Raw genomic sequence first — 27,490 nt, forward strand, 5'->3', positions numbered from 1 at the left:
TAAAATCAAGCCCATGTGAGAATTATTTCAAAGAAGGGCATTGATGGCTTAGATAACATTGAGAGAGTCTTATTCCATCATGATCTGACGAAAACCCAAATCAAAAACAAATTGAAGCGTCGATCTGAATCTCATATCTTCAGTCACATCTGAGTCGAAATTGAAGCGTCGATCTGAATCTCATATCTTCAGTCACATCTGAGTCGAGTAGAGTAATAATTATCCAAGTTGCAACAACTAAAATCATACATTCGTCATCTCTAATAATCGTGTCAATTTTTCAAACAAATGTCATGTGATAGATGAATAATTTGAAGCAATTTGGAAGAAAAACAAACCTCCATTGAGGGTCCTAAAAATCAACTTGAATGCGTCCATTTTGCTTGTGAACATGGATATGGAGTCTGGATCTGGTGCTTCGTGGTGAAGGGAGAAACTTTTGCCTTGCAAGATCAAAACACTCCCCTTATCATGTGACCACACTAAAAGGGGAGGCTTTGAACCTCTTGTGGGACTCTTGAGTTTGTCCTAGGATTTGATTTGATTTAATCATTATTGAAATTGCCAGCAAAGTTCTGACTAACAAGCTACTAAATTAATCTTATGATGAATTTGGAGTTAGTGATATATTGAAACAATGCAAGATGGCCTTTCCTAACTACCTTCATTGTATGATTGAATTTATTATGAGACAAGTTAAAATAGTTGCTCATTCTTTAGCAATAACATCTATATTTTATCCTAGTTCCTATACTACAATCATGTAACACCTATGTTTCTTGAACCTTTCATTATGAATGAAATGCAATGAAAGCTTTTATTGAGACAAGATAGGTAAAATGTATAGTTATAAATTATTGTTGTTATTATATTGATAAAAAGAATATTATTGTTATTGTAGGAACCCTTGTCATTTTTTATGGGACTTTCTCTGTGCAAGCTTTTGGTATAGGAATATGCATTGATATTGACTCTGTCATTTCTTCACTTAATTGGTGAGGAAGAGCATTTGTGCATCATAAGTTTGACAATGAGATCATGTTTATCAAGAGCATGATTAAGTTAAAATAGGACTTTTAAATGTCTCATATATTTATATAAGGTAATCAATACTTTAATTTTGTTGGTCAAACTTGATTTTAGATATGTACAAACAATTTGACACTTCTTGGATATCTCATCGGTGGATGAATCGTTTCTTTTTAATTAGTGTCATGTGAATTATTTTTATGAAACTTTAGAGTCTATTCTTTTAGTTCTTCTTCTCTTTTGTAACAAAAAGAAATTAAGTTCCTATGATGCAAAAACTATACAAAAAAGACATCTCCATTGTGCCTAATAATTAATTTTTGGTTATTTCTATTATTTCAAAAAATCTTAAGTAACTTTCAGCTATAACTTATATATATTCACTTTTTCAAGAGAAAGTAATCAACGCATGGACTTAACCTTCCAAGATATATTATTGTATTTCAAGTGGCTTGTATATTAAATTTTTTATTATATATTAAGAAAATATATCTATGGGAGTTTAGAATTGTATATTAATTTTTTTTTTACATATATTAAGATTTTGTTTTGATATTTTATAATCAACCTAATAGAACATAGAACGGAACAAAGTGGAATTGAGTGGAGTGAAGCAGGATGAAATAGAATAAAATATTTATTCTATTGTTTGAATATTTTTAAGATAAAATGAATAATAAAAAATGATTTCATCACATGCCGTTTAAATTGGAGGGGAACAAAAATAAAATTAAATGGTGAAATTAGATCAAATGCATTATATCTTATTTCATTCTAGCCTCTTTTTAACAATTCAAACAATAAAGTATTAATTTATTTCATTCCAATATTGCATATCATCAATCCAAATATAATATAAAAAAAAAATCATCTATGAAAAGTTTAGAATTGTAATTAAACTGCTACAATTTGTTCAAATTTCAACTAGATGGTGCCCATTTAATGTTCCATCGATTGTGATTCCAATTCGACGTTAAGGCTATGTTAGGGAGTTAAGAGCAGAAAAGAGGGAATAAAGAAATTGAAAGAAAAATCTTTAACTCTTTTTATGATTATCTTTTTTAAGGGAATAAGATGAAAATATTTGAGTGTTTTTTTTTAAGAGTATTATCAAGAGAATTGGAGAAGTAATGAATTTGAAGTAATGATTTATTGTATTAGTTTAATAGTAATTTTCTTTTAAAGTGGTGTATATTTAGTTTTACTTTTAAATAAGGTAAAATTAATTTTTGAAGTGTAAAATTGATAACAAAATTAATTTATTCAAAATTAGTTTTATGATTGCACAATCAAACATGTATGTAGTGTGAGACAAATTATGCATGTTTTCAAAACCGTCAAAATGGTAGATTTTAACATTTTTATTATTTAATATATTTATTATTTTAAGATTTTTATAGAGATGTGATGTAAAACTTTTGTAATTTTGAAATATTTTACTCATTATTATTTCTCTTGGTATTTCTAAATCAAAAGACTGGCTTGGTGGGAAAGCAAAGTGGATTATAGCATTAAATCTTGGTATTGAAAGTCTTTTAGTGAAGTCAAGGGGCATGTTTCATTAAGTGTAATGGAAGTGCTAATATAAGATATGAAAGAATAACCGTTAAAAGGAAATATTATATTCAAATATGAATGATATCTCATGTTGATTATCAATAAATTAAATATTTATAAATAAATAAAAAATAATTTATTAATTAATGTTTTAAAATTTTAAGTGAATTGTAATATAAAAATATCTTGTAATTCTGCAACATTCACGCATGGTCCCAACAATTAGGCTTTTTTTCCAAAATACTTGGTGTCTATGTACATGTGTGAGAGCATGTAATTAGGTAGGTAAGTTATTATTTTGCGAAGTCAACTTCTAGCGACATTCATAAACGTGCTTTCGACCCATATCTGATTTAAAATCCACGTCTTAATGTTTTGGTCAAAATTATAACTAATTTATGGGTATTTTGTCACGTTTGTAGGTTTTTTTTAATGTATTTTGTGATTTTATTATATTGAGTATATATTTGATTTTAAAGTTAAATATATTTTTAATTATATAATTTTAACATTTTAATTTTAGTCAGTATAAAATAAAAATATAATTTTTAATCATCGTGAAACTATTTAGTAAACAGTTTTAATTTTTATTAAAATGAAACGTGTTTAATTGTTTTTAAACTTTAAAAATATTTGAATGATTGTATGCAATCATATTTAGAACATTATAAAAAGGTCTACCACAAAAATTTAAAATTTTTTTAGATCAGATGAATTAAATATGAATTTTTAAAATGTAAAAAACTCAAGATTAAAGTAACAAAAATATAAACTTATAAATCAAAATTTAAACTCATTTTTTGTTGAGGAACTTTTTATATTGTTATAAATTTAAACTTTTTATATTGTTGAGGAACTATAAATATATTTAAGCATTGATTTTACGATTGGATTTGCAAAATTACAGTGAGTTAACATGATTTTAGTTTTTACAAAATGATGTGGCTCACCATGATTTTGTCAATTCTACAGTGAAACTAAACATGCACTAATATGAATGTTGTGGGTTTTTGCGCAGATGTATCCTTTTTGTTTTTAGTAACTTTGGATTTGTGTTGTTCTTGATGTATTCTATTATTAGATATCTAGTTAATTAGTTTACCTTGTTACACTTAGTTTTAGGTAGGGCTGTGCAAAAAAACCGGTTTTGAGACCCAAATCCAAAATCGGATCCAAAACCATTTTTAATAACTAGCTAAAATAATATGGATATAAACTGGTTTATTTTAAACTGGTTGGATAACCACCCACATTTTATTTTTGGATTTGGATTTAAACCAGATTTTATCAACTCAATTCCCAAATTTCAATCTCAAAACCCTAAATCCCCAAAACCCTCAAAAGCATTTTGCGGTAGCGTTTCCCGACAATCTTTCCTTCCGGTAAACCGACATTCCATCTTTGAAACACCTTCTTTCCTTCTTTCTCAAACGTTTACATCTGATTCGTTTCTATTTATCCTTACTAAGTTTTTTCTCTTGTTTATTCTTCTTAGTTTCTTCGGAGAATCGTCCATGGTAAATCGCCATGGCTTCGGAGAAACCCGTTGAGATAATAAAGGAACGTGTAGATAATAAAGGGAAAGTTGATTACATCCCTTTATTACGATAATAAAATCTAATCAATCTGAACAGAAAAATGATTACATGTTTACTACATCATGGATCTACATAATCACACAAAGGGATTTATTGTTGCTTGAAAATCAAATTCCTATGTTTGTATTAGAGGAATTACACAAAAGGGTGTTATTAGATTATGGTAGCGACAATGAAAATGAAAGATGTGTTAGTTTTATTGAGCTTGCTTTTAATTATTTTGAAGATTATTATCCTCAAAAGTTAAGCAAAAAATGGGAGATCACAAAATTGTAAATCTTGCAAACACTTCACAGATTTGATTAGATATACTTACCTTCCAAGAAAAATTCAAGTAAATGGTGTGAATCCATCAAAAAAAGTCACAACATTTTCATCAGAATATGTACCAAGGACAACAACAAAGTTGTATGAAGCAGGTATTACTTTTGAGAAAGTTCAAGGTAGAAGTTATTTGGACATTAAGTTTAAAAGGACACCAATTTTTAGCTGGTTTTTGTGCTTAGGTTGTTTACCATTATTTAAATGTTTCCAAGCTCGTTTGGAAATTCTGTAAAATACATGTTTTTGATGAAGACAAATACCAAGGAAAGTGATCAAGTTGCAAGCTCAAAACGAAGTCAAACATCAAAGACAACTATGGTCAAATATGCTAGAAGTTTTATAAAGTAAAGGTACATGATGCAATCTAATATTCGTATATTTCAAATGTACATGAGAACCTTTCATTTTAGCATATGCATCAAAAGGATTTTTAAAAAGTAAAAATATATAAATAATGCTTGAAAATAATATTTTTGGCAAAATACAATGTTGTATTCGAATACAACATGTTGCAGTCGAATACAGACAAGTTAGTAGCTAAATCTGGACATCTTCAAACAGCTGTATTCGAATACAAGAATGTGTATTCGAATACAAGCTTCAAAATTCAAATAAAACTGAACGTTAAAAGGATGTGTATTCGACTACACACAAGCTGTAGTCGAATACACCTGGAAACAATGCAATTTTTCAATTCTGAAATGGTTCCGAATCATTGCATTTCTTCATCAAACCTCTTGGATCAATGGCCACGAATCTGAAGAGATGTTTATGGAGTATAAATACACCATAACTTCATATCAAACATAACCAATCCTACAACCAAACCTTGAACAAACTTTAAACCATTCAAGTGTTGTAAATTGAGGAAAGTGGCGTTCTTTCTTCAAGTTTTGTAAACTAAGATAATGGTGTGCTATCTTAGGGTGATTGTTAGGAGTTTGTAACAAAGGTTATAGGGTGGGACTTGTACTTATTCTAACAATAGTGGAAAATCTCTTGTGGTGTGCAAGAGGACTGGATGTACCTTTGGTCATAAAGGGAACCAGGATAATATTTTTGTGTTTTTTATTTTTCTGTCATTTATCTTTTCCATACACTATCTTAAATCAGAAAAATCAAACACTAAATCTCTAAAAACAAGAAAATTTCTAAAAACCTATTTCACCCCCACATGAGTTGCAGCTTGATCATCATGAGTAGTTGGCAAAAATCCAGATGTTGGTGAAGGGCAATTAGTATGTCCTTCTACAAATATTTTGGAATCTTCTTCAGGGATAACTTTTTCTGAATTTGAATTACCACCAAACACTTTTGGTGGCGGAGCAGCAACAACAGGAGATGATTCATCTGATTTCTTGTTTTCCCTCAGTTCCTTATAGCCTTCTTGCTTGAAAGTGCCTACAACAACCTGATTCACCAACACATAACACATATTATAGTTCGTGTCAATTATTACAATTTTCAACTCATGTCTAGTATCAATTCAGTTTAAAGAATTTCAATATTTTAAACTTAATTAATTGTGGCCTTGTCAATTATTTTTAATTTTGTTAATAATTCACTGTGTTGTGTTTAAAAAATCTTAAACCAATTTGATCTTTTGAGTTAGATTTTATCATAATTAGTTTCTCTAATTTGAATCATTATAATAATTCTAGGAGCAAGCTTGTCCTCAGCATCTTTTCCTAAATCTGCTGAAGCACCAGGTTTGGCCACTCATGCGAATGAGCCAACATCAACACCATATGTCAAGAGTGCAGCAACATCAACATTGTTCCATATTTCAGCTAGATCCTTTCTTGTTTTTCTTTTATCTTTATCTTTATTCTTAGTCCTTTGAGCCATTTCTAGTTCCATTTTTATACACGAGTGACTATTTTTATGTTTGTTGAGTTTTACTACTACACTTAAGAACTTTTCTCATTTTATGTGTCAGTTGAAGTAAGATAAAATTGGAAATTCATTGTGTGACTTGAACTATTCATTAAATTACATTTTTTTTGTAATTGTTCTTGATATAGTTAGAATATGACTTTTAAAGATATTGACTCAATTAGTTACTTGACTCCCTTTATACTAGCAAATGTTTGAAGGGAGATGCTTCAAAAATTTACTTATATTTTGTGATTTTGAGTTGGTTTGAGAATTTTATCGATTTTTTTTTTTTATAAATAATCGGTTTTTAAACTATGCCTAAATTGTTTTTTAAAAATGGATATTTAAACATAACCAAATTTTAACTAATTTTGAGAAAAAATCAATTTTAAAATTGAATTTTTAAAATTGGTTGCATAAAAAAAACCCCGCTATTTAACCTTAACCAGTTTTACAATTGATTTTATAACCGGTTTTAAACCAAATAATGGATTTGGTTATAAATCCAAATCCATATATCAGTTTTTAAATGGATATGGTATGGTTTTTTTTTTAAAACCAACCACGCACACCCCTAGTTTTAGGTGGTTAGTCTATTAACTAAGTTTTTAGTTTTGAAAGTCAATTTAAAAAAACAAAACATGTTTGGGGTAAAATGGAGAGTGAATTGATTTTTTATTTGAAACAATTTTTTTTTTAAACTTAAAAATAAAAATAGGATTTATAATTCTTGTTTTTGTTTTAAAATTAACACGTGACCAATCAATCAGTGGACGTCATCACCACTCTAACAACCACCGACCACCGTCTCCAACCATTATTGCCACCATCGACCACCATATTCAACCACTACCATTACCTCCGACCACCACCATCATCTTAAATCACTATCACAGCCATTAACCACCCATCTCTGACCACCGACCACCTACATCCAACAATCGTCGACCAACAACCATGCAGTGCGGCTACAACCAACACACCTACTTCTGATAACTGTAAGTACTACCTCTGAACACCATTTACAATCACCGCCAACGACTGTCATCTACCATCAACTCATAACTAAAATTGAAAATAAAAAATACTAACTGAAAATTGAAAATTGAAAATTGAAAATTGAAAATTGAAAATTGAAAATTGAAAATTGAAAATTGAAAATTAAAAATTGAAAATTCAAAATTCAAAATTCAAAATTCAAAATTGAAATTGAAAAACTCAAATTAAAATTGATTTTAATTTTTGAGAATTTAAGAACATAAAATCTAAAACAACCCCAAATGGAACCTAATATTCTAGTTCACCTCAGTTAACATTGTTAAATTTAGTCTTAGTTAGTCTATTAACTAACTAATATTATCTTTAGACTTACTTGTATTCTATTTTTAATCAATGAATAATTGCATATTTTCATATTTGTATTATCTTATTAGAGAATATATATTAATTCTTCATTGTAAAACTTTCAAAAGATGGTTCAACCACCACCATAAACAAGAAGAAGACGCGTTTTCTTTAAGCTTGTCGAGGGGGAGAGAGCACGGTGTGGTGAGTGTATGAATTGGCCCTAGAGTTGTCAAAGAGCCTCCAACTTCAATGTTTCCTTAATTTTTTTTTATTAAACCTCTAATATTAGGCCCCCTATCAAAATAAATTTTTTTAAATCCCGACCCATTATTTCATGGGGCTTAAGGGAGAGGGATTATAGACCCCAATATTTTTGTTAATTTTGAGATTTTTTTCTTGAAAATTTTTTGAAACTTATTTTATTTGAAAATTCAAGATAGAAAATTCAAAATTGAAAATTCAAAATTCAAAATTGAAATTGAAAAACTCAAATTAAAATTGATTTTAATTTTTGAAAATTTAAGAACATAAAATCTAAAACAACCCCAAATGGAACCTAATATTCTAGTTCACCTTAGTTAACATTGTTAAATTTAGTCTTAGTTAGTCTATTAACTAACTAATATTATCTTTAGACTTACTTGTATTCCATTTTTAATCAATGAATAATTGCATATTTTCATATTTGTATTATCTTATTAGAGAATATATATTAATTCTTCATTGTAAAACTTTCAAAAGATGGTTCAACCACCACCATAAACAAGAAGAGGACGCGTTTTCTTTAAGCTTGTCGAGAGGGAGAGAGCACGGTGTGGTGAGTGTATGCATTGGCTCTAGAGTTGTCAAAGAGCCTCCAACTTCAATGTTCCCTTAATTTTTTTTTTTATTAAACCTCTAATATTAGGCCCCCTATCAAAATAATTTTTTTTAAATCCGACCAATTATGTCATGGGGCTTAAGGGAGAGGGCTTATATGCCCCAATATTTTGTTAATTTTGAAATTTTTTTCCTGAAAATTTTTTGAAACTTATTTTATTTGAAAAAAATTAAAAAATATTTTTTTTCTCACAAAAATTGTGAGAAAAAAAAATCTCAAAAAGATTGTAAATTATTTTTTATCAAAAATTTTTTATAGAAAAAAATTGAAAATATTTTACCGGTGAAAAAATCAAAAAAATTTATTTCTAAAAAAACATCGATTCTTTTTTTTAAAAAAGTGGGCCTATAGGCCTACTAAGCCCACAAATATTTAGGGGCTTTTATTTTTTGGGGTCTTTTAAATTATAATTTTTTTTTGCCCCTCCAACATGTGTGTCGGAGTCAATAATTAGAGGGCTTGTCAAATTGACAGCTCTAATTGGTTCTACGGTACCTGATAAGATCAAATCGGGACACGATGGTCTTTTTGTCAATTTTTTTCTTAAACAGCTTTTCTATTTGTTTTGTGAACCATGATTGAATTGTTTGAAAGCCTACATGTTATATAATAATCCACAAAAAGGAAACAAAATCATCACTATAAAGAAATAAAATGTAATTTAAAAACAAAAACATGAAAAGAATAAACGAAAAAACAGTAGTAGAAATACCTGATGTAGAAATCTTCAGAAAATCGTCGTTGTAGAGGATGTCATTCATTATTTGTCATAGTCAGAAATTATCCTTTTATGTTTTTGTTAAATGCACGTAGGAAGTTCACAAACATAATTAACTGTTGAGTTTTAGTTGAAATTGAGAAAATTGAAATAGTCTCACATTGCTTCAAATTGTATACGAAGAGAGATTTCAATGCTATCTATATGACTCTAGTTTTCCATAATAATTTACATCAGTCATAAATATTTTAAGCTTGTATTTGATTCTTTTCTTTTCTCTTATACTCTCATGTTAGAATGTTGTGAAATATAGTTTAATTAACTTAGCGCGACCGTAATACACACCGATATTAACATACGATAACCTACTGCGACCTCTCTTTGTTGTTACCTCTTTTTATGTTTTTGTCTTAATTGCACTTTTAGTTCTTTATTTTTATTAATTTATGAAATTAGTTCTCCTATTTTAAAAGTCGACAATTTTAATTCATTTTGAATTTTTAACTAAAAAATAATGACGTGATATACTTTAAATAACAGGACATATGATACGATAATAAAGAATTAGATTTCAAATTTTAGAAATTTTTCATATTTTTAATTTAATTAATGACATATGAATAATTAATGCATATAGATAGTTCTATCTAATAAAATTATATGCCACGTCATTAAAAGTATGTCAAATCGTCATTTTTTAGTTTAAAAATTTGAGAAAATGACTAAAATTGTCGACTTTTAAAATAGGAGGACCAATTTCGTGAATTGATAAAATAGAGGAATCAATTAAAAATAGGTGATTTAGAACTATTTTTGCTTCGTAATCACTCATTTGCATTTTTTTTCTTATTCGTTTTTTATTTTAAATTATTGATTCTCACATAGATTTTATTTTTTTCTCGTGTTTTTCTTTAGTTTGTTGTCAGCATGCAATGTTGTTCGTTGTCTTGGTGCAGTGTTTTTTTTATTATCCATTTTATGCGGTGTTCATGGTTCAGATTGACATATCAATTCGATCCATTACAGATTCAGTCAATAACTTGAATGTCAATGCTACATATCAAGAGGTATGTGTATTCTGGTTGTTTTGATTATGTCAAAACATTTGTAGGAAATTTACCATTAAATGCTATATTAACTTGGATGATGCGAATATATTTGCAGATTCATCCTTTTTAGTTTTTAGCGACTTTGAATTTGTAAGATCGTGTTATCACGATGTCCTCAATCAATTTGAATAAATAAATATTTTTTTTAGTAAAAAAATATTAATAACATAGATTATTATTAGTCTAATGTTAAAAATATAGATATTGGATATGATATTTTGTATGTATGATTTCCACTAGTGTCAATGAATGATAAAGTCTTTTCTATTTTAAAATATCACATCATCCTAAGATGAGAGAGCCTCTTTTTATAAATTCATTTGATATCTTATCTTTAATCTATATAATTTTTTTTTGTGAACATCTTTCATCTATGTGACCTTAAATTTTTTCCAATATATGTTGGATTTGTTATATATATATATATATATATATATATATATATATATATATATATATTATAATTAACTCGTCATTATAAATTTAACATCTTAAGTTCTCATTATTTCTATTTATAAATATATTTTTAAATTTTATCTCATCTAATATAAGACTTTTATTTTTTTTCTATTTTGTTTAAATCTCTCTTGTAATCATAGATCATTTTTCTAATCATTATTTCTCTTATGTTGGACAATTGTAATGATTTTTTTGGATAAAATGGACAATTGTAATTAATTAATTATGGCCGGCGTTGAATTACTAGTCATTATCTTATTGTTAAACAAATATTATGTTTACACTTATACTAATAAATTAAATATCAAGTGGATATTATACTTTGTTTTTAATTAATCATACTAGTTTTCTTATAAATAATAAAATTTTAAAAGATATTAATATTATAAATATAAGTAATATTTAAATGATAATAATAATACAATATTTTAAATTAATAATATACACTTAATATAATATCAATGTAAATTGGAGAAATTATATTGCATTGTCAAACAGAATTTATTTGTACCTCATTCTTTTGTGAAGACATACACACAAGTGTACATAAATTTCACTTGAGGAGAAACATATCTAAATAAATTGACTCACACTTATAAAAAATATTATTGGTATACCAAATGTAGATAATCTTAATCTAATATAATGATTCTCCGTACCCACCATAACCTATCACACAATAATCAAATTAGTATTAACATCATTTTTTCAAAGAAGAATAATATATAGTGTGTGTTTGAGAGAGTTGGTGTGTGTTTGATTTTGTAGTAAAAACTATTATAATTGATTATGAAACATGCCTTGGTAAAATGAATTTTGGTTTCATTAGAAATGATAAAAAAAAATACTTTTGTATCAGTTTGAAAATTTTATAGTAAATTTTATAACCATATTACTTTTAGAGTGTATGAATAATTCAAAAGGACTTTGACATTTTATAAATAATCATATTATATTTGAATGTTGTAGTCTTTGACGTATTGTCGATAAGTAAACTTCATTCAAATGTAAAATAAGAATAGTAGAATATTTAAAATCAATAATAATCAAATTAATTTCCCTCACATATGATCGTGGTCAAGAATGTAAGATCAATGATATTTAATCTTATTCATCTTCAAATAAATATTTGCTGGTGTTTGTTCATATCGATTATATGTGATCCCTAACGTTATCATTTCAAACACATGTTAACAAGTCATATATAAAGTTAAGAGAACACTGAATTTGTTAATAACCTATACTAGCCTCTTACTCAAAATACATTATCGACAAAACGAGTATGTTGTCTTTGTAAACACCTTACGAGAAAACAAAAAATTGCCACAACACGATGATGAACAAACTAACAATAAAATTATAAATAAAACAAGAAAAAAAAAACTAATTTTGGATAGAATGATATTTAATTACATTAAAAGATAATAAAATAACATGAAAAAGTGATTTTAGATAAAAAAAAATAATCATAAATCATCCCTCTAATAAAAAGAAAATCAAACATTTTTTTAAGAAAAGAGAGGCCGAAGGTCAAAGTCTATTTTTGAATGATTCATAAAGCATTCACGCATATGTACTTTTATAACCATATTATTACTTTTGGAGCACAGTCCTTCAAACCAAATTATCTTGTAAAATGGATAGTGTATACATTTTATAAGTTTTATTTAGACTTTATTTTAGTTTTTCTTTTAACAAGAAATTTTTATCATGGTGTATTACTTGAGTTTTTCTCTGTAAAATATTAAGTATTATTGGTCGCATATTTTATAATATTTAGATTAGACTTATAAATTTGTAAGAATTTTTTTCATACGTTACCTTAATTTTTTTCATCCATCCTCTAATATACTATCGAAAGTTAGATTTCGGTAATGTATTTTACATTATCGAAAGTTAAAATATAATAAAAATAAGTAAACATATAATTATATAAACATATAATTATAATTGGATTGTATATTTAGATCCAACGGACTATAACAAGTTGGACTAATTGATCATCTAGATTGTTCGTCCTAGCCATATTAACATAATAAAATATATCTAATTTAAAATTAAAAAATAATTAAATAACCAATTTTTATATCTTAATCAAATAATAACAATGAAATTATCATCACAAATAACACTTTTTAAATATACATTAAATTATAAATAACACATAAAACCAAATTGATGACCTAACATCATAACATTAACATAATAAGTAGTATATTAAATATTAAACATTTTATTTTAAAATTAAATATTAACTTGTAGTCTAGTACATACTTATGCGACCAGGTCAACTAGGTGTAGTACATGAAGCACAATTTCAAATATGCCTTTTGCCTTTCAACTCCAAATTGGGGAAGATTCGGTGGGTTAGCATTTTAAACTCTTTTATAAGCCTAAACTGAATTAAAATAAGAATATTTATCAAAAAACAAAAATTAAAACAAAAGAATAAAATATAATATTTTGCTTGTTACTACATAATGCTTAATTGGCAATTGCAAAAATATTAATACACAAAAGTTTTATAACGAAGTCGAAATTATACAGTTTTTCAATTTAACTACTAGACTGATTTTATTTTTAAGAAATTAGTCTTAATAATCATTCTATAGGAAGATAAGTGAAATTTGTCTAAGAAACATTTTAACTAATATTTAAAATTAATTTTTTTGGTACGATTCAATTTTAACTAACATTTATTATTAATTTGAATCCAATCACTCAGTTAATAAAATATTTAACTAAAAATCTTATAAATCATTTAGTTAATTAAGTAAATATAAAATAAAATGGGATTAGTTTTCATACATTTTCAAATTAATTTTTTTTACAAAGTTAATAAATGATGTCATGTAAATAAATTAAATAATTGAATTCACATAATTAATAAATTTTAATCAAAAATAAATTATTTGAAAAAATATAAATTTTAATCTTAATTAAAAAAATTATTAGACCAAACTTTTTTACTTCCATGTCAAACTTTTTATAACAGGAAAATCATATTTTTCCTAAGAACCGAAGGTTAAAATAAAATAAAAAAATCAAATAAAATATACAACATACACAATAATAATATAAATATAATATAAAATTACATTATAGAAGGCATATATAGTATCTTAAATAGAAAAACATAAGGGCTTGGTCCACCACCATCACCACCACCACCTCAATTCATCACCAGAGACGCCCAAACCAGCAACAAAGGAAAATCTCTTACACCCTTTTAAACACCAAGGTGCTTTTTCTATGTTATTATTTTTTAAATATCTTTTGTTTCTTTATTTTATTATTAATATTATTATTATTATTACTGTTGTTATCATTTTCGAATTCTCGTTCTTTCGTCATTTTTTAGGGACCCATTTTTCTCATTCTTCAAACAAAAACCTAAAAAATCGTTCTCGAATGTAAATGTCAGATCTTGATGATACTTCAATTTTCCTATGAAAAATCTTCACTATACAAAAACCTCGCAATTTGTCAAATTTATTTTTTGCTATTTTTCTGACGTTGGTGGGTTTTTTTGTGTGCAATTTTTCATTTTTTGGATACCCTTTTGGTTAATTTTTTGTGGGTCTCTTTGATTTTTTGCTGTTGTGTTGGATCCGTGATTGTGAAAATTTCATCTCGTTTTTGTTTTTTTGTGAAGCTTGAAACCATTTTCTAGGTTTCGTTGTTTTCAAGGAACAATTTTTGTTGTTGTCAAATTGGTTGTGTTTGGTTGCTGAGGTTTTTTGTTCTAGATGAATTGAAACAAGCATTTATGCTTCTGGGTTTGTTTGTTTTTTTTTTTGTTTCATTCAGGTTCAGTACTAATTATAATTTACAACTACAAAGGAAGCATTATGCCACCATTTGATTATGCTTGATACTAGGTAAGTAAGTTCTTTTAATTTCCCTCCAACTTGTTCAAAGTTTCGATTTTTTTCGTGTGTGGAAATAATGGTTGCCATAAGAATGTGGTTTCTTAGTTTTGTTTTTTATTAAATTTTGGATCATGCCTATGAGTGACTTAGGATAATGGTTAAGAAATTAAGAAATGGTAAGTATTTACGGAAGAATGAAAAGTGTAACATTTAATGCATTTGTGACTTAACAACTTCACTTTCCAGAATACTTTCTATTTTTAATTACTTAAGGGTAAGATCCTTAGGGTACTTGTTTCCATTTGTGTAATTTTTGTTTGTTGTGGTAATTGTATGGAATGAAAACTCTTCTGTGGATTTTTTCTTGTTTCCTGAAGTCTGGTTTGTGTTTTGTTGGTTGAGTTTAGGTTGATAAAGATTTGACAATGGCGGACACAAATTCGGTTGAAGTGATTTTGGACTTTTTGAGGAGGAACCGGTTTACACGAGCTGAGGCAGCTTTGCGAAGTGAGCTCAATAACTGTTCTGATGTAAACGGGTTCCTTCAGAAGCTTACATTGGAAGAAAAGAACTTGTGTGATTTGCCGCAGAATGATAAGGGGAAGCTAGTGGTAGAAAATCGAGGGTTGGATTCTCGTCGTGATAGTGTTGAAGTTTCTAAAGAACTGATTGTGAAGGAAATTGAGTGTGGTACCGGTAGAAATACTACTACTGAGAACAAATGGAAAAATGCTACTCCAGCTGAGGAAAGGAATAAATCTAATGAAGTGGTTGGAACGAGTGGCACAAATTTCACTTTCTTGAAGAGTTCAGAGGACAGCGTGTTTGATTTACACTCATGGAAGATCAATGGTCCTAGTGAGCCATACCAAAATGATGGTGGAAGCAAGGCTAATAATACTCTGAAGGCTTCACTATCTCAGCAAGCGAAAAATCAAACAAGTGAAGCCTTTGATGCAGCCAACAGTAATGCAAAAACTGGGGAGGAAAGTAATGTGCCTGCCGAGAAAAAACCCTCGTGGACTGGAAGTAGTGGTAAAGCCTCGACGGAACCAAAGTTTAACCTTATGCAAAACAAAGAGTCTAGGGAAATTGATCGGCAGCAACTTAAGTTTAATAGTTCATCACATAAAGAGAATTTGGCAGATAATGTCTTGTCAAGAGCTGACGAGAATGCGAATTCATCTTCCGACGTATGGAAAGATTGTTCCATCAAGACTGTTTTCCCTTTCTCAAAGGGGGATGTGTCTACGTCTACGAGCTACAGCGGTTCAACTTATTCGGAAAAAATAGATGAAAAGAGAAAGCCAGAAATCAGTGATGCGAGGGCTTATATAAAAGAGCAGGTGGATGAAGTCGGGAGAGCTTTTTACTTGGGGAAGTTGCAAGGAAGTTCGGAACCGAATAATATTGATGGCTTAAGTTTTCCTCTTGCACCGGAGAAGCAGAAGGAAGAGTATCCAAGGCTTCCTCCTGTAAAAATTAAGTCAGAAGATAAGCCCTTGACTATTAATTGGGGCGAGAAGTTTGACTCCGATGGATTGGCTGCAAAGCTCGCAAGTGCTGACAGCACTTTACTTATTGGATCATATCTTGATGTCCCTATTGGACAAGAAATCAAAACCGCAGGTAAGCTTTCATACATGATATTATTGAATTATTACTAAAACATATGCGTATGCGTTGAAGTGTTCTCGTAGCTGTTTCCCCTTTGGACTCAAATTACTCTCATTTGTTGGTTTTTCGTGATGATAGTTTTGTGTGCTTAGTGGGATTTCCTTTGTTCTGTGCTCAGGATCTTGTTTTAGTGTTTGTTAGTTATCACGTTGCCATGCATTCACCCACCACTCAAATTTCTTGCTTCTGAAAAACCATGAGAAAGTTGCCTAGGAACGCAAGAATAATTATCTCAATGCAGTGTCCAAACATAGGGTTAGTGGTTTAATAATGTGTTCCTTTGTACACCAGATGTTTTTAGTGTTGATTAATTCATTAGGCTTCTTTCTGGTATTAAGTTTATATGCATGTCAATCTGACTTACTCATTTATTTTGATGCCAATTTGAGTGAATTTTGACATTTTGAGATATTAAATAGTAGTCCACTTACCAGCTAGAGCACGAGAATCGCTTTCATCTTATTGACCAACTTCTTGTCAGTTTGTTTTAAGTTAAGAATGGTGAAATTTTTGTTGGGTATGGCTATAATTGTCATGTTGACTTGACTAAAATGAGCGATTCGTCCTATTCACGTTGTAAATTTTTTCTCTGTAAATTTTATCGTCGATGTTAATGTGATTACTTTTGAATGATATTTTATATGCAAATAGAATTAGTTTCCTTAATGTCACATTTTGTATCTCTTAGTTTATAATCAAGGTATTGAATCAAAATTATTTAAATATTAGTTCCCGTATGCGCCAATGCTAATGTTCACATTTTGTATGTATGTCTTAGTTCATAATAATTAATCTAAGCAATTTGCACATATTCAAAGACTTTTTGTTGTTGTATTTGGTTGTGCATGATTCATTACAAAGACTGTGACTTTTACCTTTTCGTATATGTTTTAGGTATGAGGAAGGCTACAGGAGGTAGTTGGCTGTCCGTAAGTCAAGGAATATCGGAGGATACCTCTGATCTTGTATCTGGTTTTGCTACAGTTGGTGATGGGTTGAGCGAATCTGTTGATTACCCAAATGAATATTGGGACTCTGATGAATATGACGACGACGACGATGTTGGATACATGAGACAACCTATTGAGGATGAGGCCTGGTTTTTAGCTCACGAAATCGATTACCCTAGTGACAATGAAAAAGGGACCGGGCATGGAAGTGTTCCTGATCCTCAAGAAAGAGGTCCTTCCAAAGATGAGGATGATGATCAATCTTTTGCCGAGGAGGATTCTTACTTCTCTGGGGAGCAATATCTTCAAGCAAAAAATGTTGAGCCGGTCATAGCTTTGGACGATCCTATCGGTATAACGGTTACTAATATGTACGGAAGGGCTAATGGTAATGATTTAATGGCTCAATATGATGGAGAATTGATGGATGTAGAAGAACTGAATCTGATGCATGCAGAACCTGTTTGGCAGGGCTTTGTCCCTCAGACAAATGATCTAATCATGCTGGGAGATGGGAAGGTTCTGAATCATAGTGGAAGATCACGACTTGAGGAAATCGAAGACGATCAACACGGTTCTGTTAGGTCAATCGGGGTGGGGATCAACAGTGATACTGCTGATATTGGCAGTGAAGTGCATGGTAGTGAAGGGGATTTAGAATATTTCCGTGATCGTGATAGTGTGTTTGGGGGATCCAAACATTCTCATCGTGATTTCATTAAGTCTTCTATGGACAAATCGTTCAAAAACAAGAAGAAAAATGACGAGATCGAGTCGAATAAATATGTCATTGGGGGTCATAAAGATGCACACTCGCAAATAAAAACGCATACCGATGTCAACTTTTCATTTCCTCAATCTCTTAAAGACAGCCAGATGATTCAGGGTGGGTCCAGTAAGTCGCCATGGTCAAATAATTGCAACGCTGACGAAACCGATGAATGTATTAATGCTTTTGTGGGATCTGATGAAATGCTTTCCTCTTGGAGGCAGAAGAGTAGTGATTCTTCGCCCGATAAAAGTTCTAGGGATGATAATAATGCTAATGCGATTAGATCCTCAAACTCTTCCCCAACTACGGTCTCAAATTATGGGTATGCTGATAAAGGGGATGTCAAGCTAGAAAAGGAAGAAGAAGAGGTTGACATTACAAGGGACGATGATTTAGGTGTATCACAAGAGGATGAAGAGATCGCTGCGGTGCAAGAGCAGGTAAGGCAAATAAAGGCACAGGAGGAGGAATTTGAAACCTTCAATCTAAAGATTGTGCACAGGAAAAACAGGCATGTCTTTCAATATATAAACATGCTTACTGTTTTTCATTGATTTGCATAGCATTCGACGACATTAGTACTCTACAAATCCTTTTCTTTAATAGAAATTAAGAAGAGTTTTAGAACTAATATGGTATCAGTTTTGTGCATTCCTACATTATAATTTTAACTTTATATTGAGTATGTTATATTTTTGGCTAGATCTCTCTTCACTTATGAATTTATGATACGTTAATTATTAATCGGTTCGTAACAGGCATTGATTTAATCCTCAGACACTTGGATTGGATGTCCACACTAGCAGTCACAAAAAGTACTAACAATGGAAAATAAGATGAAACTAGGATGGCGGCAGAGTTACTATTTCCTTTTTTGATTTGTAAAATATCCAGATTGCTTCGTTAAAATACAGAACTATGTATATTAATGATTTGTGATGAATAAAATTCATTATTTTTCATTAGCAATATTGTCAACTTGTACTTGTGCTCTCATGTAGTATCATGAAATCAACATTGTCAAAATGAATGTTTAAAGTGATCCTAGCTTCTTACTCGTAGTTAATGATAATACGATAGATCTTGTGCAGTGTTTGTTAAATAGCGGCTAGCAGTGCTATGCTTCTACTTTTCGGCTATATGCTGTTTAGTTCAAAATGTTGTCAGATAGCATCGCTATAGCACTGTTGTATAGCGGAATTTGAACAAACTACTATTTTCCACAATTTGCGATTGACAATATGAATCTTGTGTGATTGAGAGTATAGTCCTGCGCTCTGGAAGACTTGATATAATTGCTCTTAATTCCTAAAGTTTTTCTATTCCACAATTTTAGTCTTACAAGAAATGAAGTAGATATTGTTCTGGAGATAATATGATATACATTCCCCCGTCATGAGAATTTGATCAAAATATTGTTGAAATGGTGAGATTCTTTAACCTTGACATGCTATCTAAAACCATGTTTTGTTGTTCAGAACTGGCTTTGAGGAGGACAAGAATTTCCATGTTGTTTTAAATTCTGTAATAGCTGGCCGCTATCATGTCACTGAGTATCTGGGATCTGCTGCATTTAGTAAAGCTATACAAGCGCATGACCTGCACACAGGTGTAGATGTTTGTATTAAAATTATAAAGAACAACAAGGATTTCTTTGATCAAAGCCTTGATGAGATCAAACTTCTCAAGTATGTCAATAAGCATGATCCTGGAGACAAGTATCACATTTTGCGGTTATATGATTATTTCTATTATAGAGTAAGTGATTTTGTATGTGAAACTGATCTTGTTGATACTATTACATTTTATTTTCATTCAATTGTAGTGCACATTAGATATTGTTCTTCGTATGAAATGTTTACATTTGTTTAATAATGACATAGATGACTAAATAAATATTTATTTGTTTTTACTTGACTTTGAATTTCATCTTTAATATAACTGAATAATTGCTATTGGTATTTATTTATCACTTCTTCAAAATATTTATGTGCTGCTACAATTCAACATTTGTTATTTTTGTTTTAAAGTTAACTCCAGCCACTTAATGTGTTTGTGACTATGGCATTTTTCAATACATTCCCGGATTTGTTATAAAATATAACTATTTGCAATTGTGTCATATTTTGGAAAGAATTGAATTACATTACGAGGACTAACCTTCTAAGCTATATATTCAAGTTGAGAAATTTCTATTAAGGATCTATCTGAATTGACTTATTTAAATTTATCTAGTGTCATAAAAACTTGTGAGACTATTTGAGAGAGTTTATGGAAACAATTTATGAACATGTTTATAAATTGTTTTAAGCTTATTTCCATAAACTCTCCATGATAGGTTATGAAAACAACTTATAGCTTAAATGAAAAAGATTTAACTTTATTTTATATTTTTATAAATAAATACAGCCTAAACTTAAGTGCTTATATGATAAGCGCTTTTGCGTTAAGTGATTAATTAAGCTGTTATCATCTGACTTTACCATTACCACTCTTCATTCCTTTCTGTTGTTGCACTGCAGGAACATTTGTTGATAGTATGTGAACTACTCAAAGCCAACTTATACGAGTTTCATAAATTTAACAGAGAATCAGGAGGGGAAGTTTACTTCACAATGCCAAGATTGCAGGTTTGTCGGGTTCTGCTGCTCACATTCTGATGTTTAGTTTTCATTTTATCAACAATTGTACTTTTGTCATTACAAAATTTTCTTGATTTGATTTTTGCAGTCTATTACCATTCAATGTTTGGAAGCACTTCAGTATTTACATGGCCTTGGACTAATACATTGTGACTTGAAGCCGGAGAATATTTTGGTTAAAAGCTATAGCAGATGTGAGGTGAAGGTCATTGATCTTGGAAGTAGTTGTTTCGAGACAGATCACCTTTGCTCGTATGTTCAGTCAAGGTCCTATCGTGCTCCCGAGGTTATTATGGGGCTTTCATATGACAAGAAGATTGATATTTGGTCCCTTGGATGCATCTTGGCAGAACTTTGTACCGGAAATGTAAGAAAAGTAGATAGTCAATTCAATTTCAAAATGCGATGAGTTTTTTCAAACTTAAGCATGTAAATACAATACACTCATAAATGGAATTTGGATTTATTGCAGTTGACTGCAGTGAAGTCAGCACATCTGGATCGATTGATTAAGATCGAATAGTCCAGATTTCAAGATTGAATATTTTATTTTATTTTTAAATTTAAAATCCGAACTTGAAATCTAGACCTTTAGATCGTAATCGGATGACTTTGATGTGCCTGACTGCACGGCAATCGGAGGGGACCGACTGCAGGGAATCTTGTTCTTCATAAATCTTTCTTTCCTTATTGATACTCAACTATGCTTGTTGTAGGTCTTATTCCAAAACGATTCTCCAGCGACATTACTAGCCCGGGTAATTGGAATCATCGGTCCAATTGATCAAAGTATGCTAGCGAAAGGACGGGATACATATAAGTACTTCACAAAAAATCACATGCTTTATGAGAGGAATCAGGTAAGAATTTTATTTCCAAGTTTCTTTGCATATGAAATGGACTAGTGAACAATCTTAAAACTTTGGTATCTTTTCATATTCATTTGCATTGTCTTTAAAAATCAAAGCTAGAGATAGCTCCCTAAAATTTCTAAAAGTTGACTATTTTGATTCATGTATATATTATATTATCATATGCATGTTAACCACATGGATTTGGATTGCTTGCTGAAGGAAATTCATGCAATCATCACGTTGGTGGCTGTTAGATCAATATCAGATGGTCTATATTTCAAACTTGGTTTTACGTTTTTAAAAAATCAAAATCTGCATTAAAATCTAGACAGTCTGACCTTGATACAACGGCCATTGACGTGGTGCCTGCATGGATTGTCGACTGTAGGCAATACAAATCCTAACCACACACTGTTATAATTCTTGCCAGTTAAAATAAAATTGTTGGCATTGCCTCGTCGTTTAATTTAATAATCTTGAAAAAACAAATCAGTGATGGTACTGTATGTCGAAATGCAGGAAAGCAACAGGTTAGAATACCTGATTCCAAAAAAGACATCCTTGAGGCATAGATTACCAATGGGGGACCAAGGCTTCATTGACTTTGTTGCTCATTTGCTTGAGGTTAACCCGAAGAAGCGGCCTTCTGCATCCGAGGCTCTAAAGCACCCATGGTTATCATACCCTTATGAACCAATATCATCTTAAAAGTATTCGTCGATTTTTATTCACTTGGTGATTATGTCGATACTACCTTAAGTTGGTTAGTTTAAAATCATTGAAAGGGAAGGCACCACCTTTGCATCCATGCTGCTTTTCATTATCAAAATTTTAAAGATGATATGGAAAGAGTTGTGCACTTTCACATTCCTGCATAATGAATTGAAAGTTTTTTTTATTTCGTGGGTAATTCTCGTCTTTCCTCCGTCTCAGAAATTGTTTTCTTGTTAACCAGGGTCAAGGATGTAATTTTAGAACAAGATATGATGTAATGTTAGGCTTTTAGTCTTTGTTTTTGTGTGATGGAAAGGGAAGTCCTTGAAATCTTGGTTGTACATGATGTGGGATAATTCTTTTTAGTCTATTTATTTAGTAGTGTTTTCTTAGGTAGCTACTTTTAAGATTTTGCATGGAGTTGATATGGAAATGGATTCCCCATTGTAACCGCGTCACGAAGTTATCGATTTGATCTGTCTTATTTAAGTCTACCATTGACAGTGTTTAAAACCGATTTAGTAAATCTGTAATCTGAACCGTCCAATCTTAAGTCAGTGGTTGAGATTAATTGTTGCGGGAACTTGTGAGCTTTACTAATGCAGGGAATCCAAGTCCTTTGGTTGATGCTACTATTGTTGGAAGACAAGTTAAAAGCAAAGCTAAAGACATTGTTTGACTCATTGACATGTCATTTGATGGTGTATTTGAGATGCTAGATTTTTCTTTCTTTGGTTGGGAGCAACCAAAATGTATTTTGATGATGTAATGAAGTTTCATTTAGTTTATTATGCTATGGATAAGGTAGTAAATGGATTTAATATAAGTATGATATGTGGATGGGGTCTTTTGATTGTGGTTACAAATTATTTGAGTAACTCTGAGCAACAAGAATTTATGAATTTGATGTTCTACGTTTTCTTCACCTAAATTATACATGTAAAAAATATTGTCTTCACTATTTTAAATTACATATATCTCTTGATATAAGAATAATTATACACAATCATATGATGCTAGCACTATCTTAACTTTGGCCAAATAGGAATTTAAATGAGTTAAATTCTCTAAAGTAGTATAAATTAATGAGAAAATAATTGTTCTTATTTTGACAAATTCGTATGTATGTTACTCACCTTGTCAATTAGCATGTATAATACTCACCTTTATTTTGTTTATTAATAATCGATAAAGTATCATTTATCAAATTTTTATGGATTTTTGGGTAGGAATGTAATGCTGTTAGGACATTCCACTTTCTACCAAGAAGTGTTTTCATAAATTTAGGTACTTTGAACTAACAAATTTGAATGGGTAGGAATGTAATGCTGTTAGGACATAACCTAGCTTAACCTGTGCAGTTATTTGAAACATTAATTGGGTAGTCATAATTGATTTAATGAATAATTTTTTCATAACGAATTTTAACACATCTATAACTAGCTGAGATGAATTAATTAAAAAATGTGAACATGATAATGGCTTTTAAGTTAAGAATTTAATAATCATGTGTGTATATATTTGATGAAAAAGAAAATATATTATGAATTCAAATATGAGGCATCGGTTCCTCAATATCTATACAATGATATAAATAATATCATCTAATAGAAGTAGTGACAAATTTATTTGTTTTAACGATCAATAAATACTACTTCAACTTGTTAACGATGGTAGTGAATAAGAATAGTAATTTATGTGAGAACCAAATATAGATGCTATATTGAGACATATCTACGATAAATTATATCAACAACCACTTTAAAATCAGATTCAATAATATTCATTGATATAATATAAAATAGTTTTATAACATCTAACTATATGTATGTATACAAATTAAATTAAAGCAACAACTTTATTGAGTAGATTGGTCTATTTTATGTTAAATATTTGGAATCAAATTTTCAATTAAAGAATTTGCTCTCGTGCTTTACCTTCTTTTTCGGAAGTGCTCCAGAAAAACAAAAACACCAAGAAAAAAGACACTACTTCTTGTTCTTATATAAATAAATTAAAAAAATTGATTGTAGTATTAAATTTATTAATAATTTAAACCATTTTATCGGTTTATATTTGAAAAAAGATAACTAGTTTATATTTTTGTTGTAGTATTTATTATAAATTGCAGAAAAAGATATAATATAATTAAAAATAAGATAATAAAAATTAAATAATACTGATTAAAAACAAAAATGAATCTTTTAAAAAAACCAAAGAAAAACACCAAGATATCTTATATTTGACGAATGTAATATTAAATAACACCATGATGAAATATAGTCATATCAATATATTTTCGTCAAACTTATTATTTTTGAAACATTTTTTTTTAAAATTTTACTTACCAAAAACTTAACAAAATGAAGATTTTGCTCTCTCCTTTATTTGAAACCGTATTCGTACACTTAGAGAGTGCATGACCGTTCGATCAATTGATTAAATTTTAAATAACTAAAATTATTGGACTAAAAATCTGAATAACGCCGATCCAATTAAAATTATCGAACTTAAATTCTCTTATCTCACTTGCCTTGAGTTTGGACCAACCCTAAATCTGAATTGTCTGATTAAAATAATCACATATGGAAAATCCTAGTTCCATTTTCCTGTTTGAAACACAAGTCTTAAAATCTAAATTTATTCACAAAAAATAAAATAAAATAGTTTAAATATAAACGGGCTGAAAGGTCATGCTGAACCCGGCCCAGTTAGGCCCAGTTAGGCCCAGCTCCAATTCACCTTACCGGGTCCCATTTTCGGACAAAACCTCTATCAATTATCTCTTACTCTGTAAATTTCTTTCAGATTTTCGAAAATGGAGCCAAAACCGCCGCTTCCGGCGGAAGAAACGACGGCGCCGCAGTCTTCCGGCGAAGAAAAATCTTCTCTATTCCCTATCTTCCCCGTCACAAACTCTTCTCTTCAGACAACAATTTCTTCGGTTCCTCAATGGCTTTCTAACTCGAGCTTCACCACCAACATCTCCACCATAAATGATGACATCGCATCGCAACTCAACCGAGAAACCGTCCAATCACCGTCACAAGACGAAGACGACAGCGATGAAAATCGACCACAGGAGAAGTCCTTGCCTCCTTCTTATCCGATTCTAGAATCTTCCGAATCCGATGGAAACCTAAGGGAGAGAGATGAGAAGAAGAAAAGCAAGAGGAAGAAGAAGAAGCGGAAGCGTGATCGATCCGATGAGAAAGGTGGATTCGGTTCGAGGAAGTCGCGCGTTAGAACTTGGGTTAATTCTGAGGCTAACACTGCTAAAGATTATTACTTCGATTCTCATGGTGATCGTGATAATCTCGCGTTTGGGTGTATCTATAGGTATATTGGATTGGACAATTGGAATTTGAATTCAATTTGTGGTTTATTTCAATTTGCAAGTGGTTTTGTTTAACATTCTGAATTATTAGTGTTTCTGTTGGTGAGTGTGTTGAATTATGGTGTGAATTTTGTGCTGTTAGGGATATTGATGCTTTAACTGGGAGAGAGCTTATAGAAACAACTTATCACATATCTAAAAGCTATTTTTAGCTTATTTCCATAAGCTTTCTAGGATAGCTAATGAAAAAGTTTGACTTTATTTTATCTTTTTGTCCTAAAAATATTTTATATATAGACACTGATATGATAAATGCTTATCCTATAAGCACTTAATTAAGTTGTTTATGCAAATAGGACCTAATGTGCATTTTTATGTTCATAATGCACTGAACTAGGAACCATGATCTAATGAGTATTTGGCTTTATTGGCTAATATAATGAGCACAGAACTAGGATTCTTTAGAGTTTAGGAGGTTAAGGTTTAGAACTGTGAACCCTATACTAATGAGTGTTCAGTTTTGTTAGGATGGTTGTATAATGTTTTACTAATGTTGCTCCTGAATCAGTTATTGTTACTTTGTAAGGCACCTGTGATTTTTTAGTTCTTGTTTGGTATAAGATCATTTATGTGCATTAGTAAAGAAATGATCTTCTTATTATTGTTAGCCACCTATGCAGAAACTCAATGGGGATTGCAGACTAAATTTAGGTAGAGGTTCCGAGTTAATGTATTCAGAGAAATAGAAAGAAAGTTAGGGCCCATTACTTTGTGAAAACATTTTGTGTTTTCCTTTTTAAAAATATGTTTTCATTTTACCTTGATAAGAGACTCTTGAAGTGAGCCATCGTCATGGAGATAAGATGAAATGCTAGTTAATGAAAATATGTTTTTCGAATTCATGAAAATGCCTTTTTGACATTTTCATTATTTCTAGAAATGTAGACAATTGTTCACTTTAAAAGTCTCGTAGTTCCTTATAACTAGTAAAATTAACACAAGTTTTAGGCAGTGAAAGTAGGAAATGTTTTCACAAAGTAAACTGACACTTACTTATTTTGGGAGTTAAGAAAGAAACAGGGAAGTTGATTGAAATTTAATTTTTGTACTCATTAGAATTTTTAAGTTTAGTCATTCAAGGGATGTGGTGTAAAACATAATTAAGTTTCCATTGAACCTTGGAATTCTTATTTGTACTCAAAAAGTTGCTCCCCCTCCCCCGTCCTCCAGATCCACACAGAATGATTTGGCTTTGCTGAGTATTTTATTTGTCTTGTTAGTGATGTGTGATGATAATTTTTTTAAAAAATTCCATGCAGAATGGATATTGCCCAGTACAAACCGTATAATCGCTTGAATGCATCTGGGCGACGTGTTCAAGGTTTGTATTGGTGGAATCGAAGTGGTTCACTTGGGGAAAGAGATGGTGACGTTGATGCTTTGGATGATAAAATAAAGTCTGCTGGGCGATACTGGTCTGGAAAGTATATGGCTTTACAACAACATAAAAGTTTCAAGCGTCTTCGTCTTGTTGCTCCAAAATTGCCTCCTCTTACGATACAAGATGAGTTTATACCTTTATCAGATGTTGCTACATCTCATGGAGCTGTTGACAATGAATCCGACTCTAAAATTTCGTCATCACTTGAAGAATCTTGGGAAGACGAAATGTTAAATAAAACTAGGGAGTTTAACAAACTGACAAGGGAGCACCCTCATGATGAAAAAGTTTGGTTAGCATTTGCTGAGTTCCAAGATAAGGTTGCAGGAATG

At 30.2% G+C, this 27,490-nt stretch overlaps 2 protein-coding genes across 4 annotated transcripts in view; both read left to right on the plus strand.

Moving 5' to 3' along the window:
- The first annotated feature begins 14,009 nt into the window (after positions 1-14,009).
- Positions 14,010-23,206, plus strand: LOC101504249 (uncharacterized). Of its 2 annotated transcripts, none has more exons than XM_004515180.4 (9): positions 14,010-14,140; positions 14,710-14,784; positions 15,179-16,400; positions 17,343-18,681; positions 19,649-19,928; positions 20,693-20,800; positions 20,901-21,179; positions 21,529-21,672; positions 22,186-23,206. In XM_004515180.4, exons 3-9 carry the CDS (start codon positions 15,197-15,199, stop codon positions 22,372-22,374), a joined length of 3,543 nt encoding a protein of 1,180 aa, XP_004515237.1. In that variant the 5' UTR covers positions 14,010-14,140; positions 14,710-14,784; positions 15,179-15,196; the 3' UTR covers positions 22,375-23,206. The 2 variants fall into 2 exon arrangements, with proteins under 2 accessions (XP_004515237.1, XP_004515235.1); XM_004515178.4 differs by having other exon boundaries at positions 14,710-14,780.
- A 1,959-nt stretch (positions 23,207-25,165) lies between these two features.
- Positions 25,166-27,490, plus strand: part of LOC101503495 (uncharacterized) — a 9,004-nt gene continuing 6,679 nt past the window's right edge. For both annotated transcript variants that reach the window (XM_004515174.4, XM_004515176.4), the window contains exons 1-2: positions 25,166-25,719; positions 27,037-27,485. In XM_004515174.4, coding sequence (XP_004515231.1) covers positions 25,199-25,719; positions 27,037-27,485 — 970 coding nt within the window. In that variant the 5' untranslated portion in view covers positions 25,166-25,198. The remainder of the gene's footprint in view (positions 25,720-27,036; positions 27,486-27,490) is intronic.

This window comes from Cicer arietinum, chromosome 8, assembly GCF_000331145.2.
Source record: "Cicer arietinum cultivar CDC Frontier isolate Library 1 chromosome 8, Cicar.CDCFrontier_v2.0, whole genome shotgun sequence".
Taxonomy (NCBI): Eukaryota; Viridiplantae; Streptophyta; class Magnoliopsida; order Fabales; family Fabaceae; genus Cicer; species Cicer arietinum.

Coding starts and splice junctions, on each gene's coding strand:
- LOC101504249 (XM_004515180.4), top strand. CDS start 15,197: ATGGCGGACACAAATTCGGTTGAAGTGATTTTGGACTTTTTGAGGAGG. Junction 19,929..20,692: donor ATGATTATTTCTATTATAGA/GTAAGTGATTTT, acceptor GTTGCACTGCAG/GAACATTTGTTGATAGTATG. Junction 21,180..21,528: donor CAGAACTTTGTACCGGAAAT/GTAAGAAAAGTA, acceptor TGCTTGTTGTAG/GTCTTATTCCAAAACGATTC.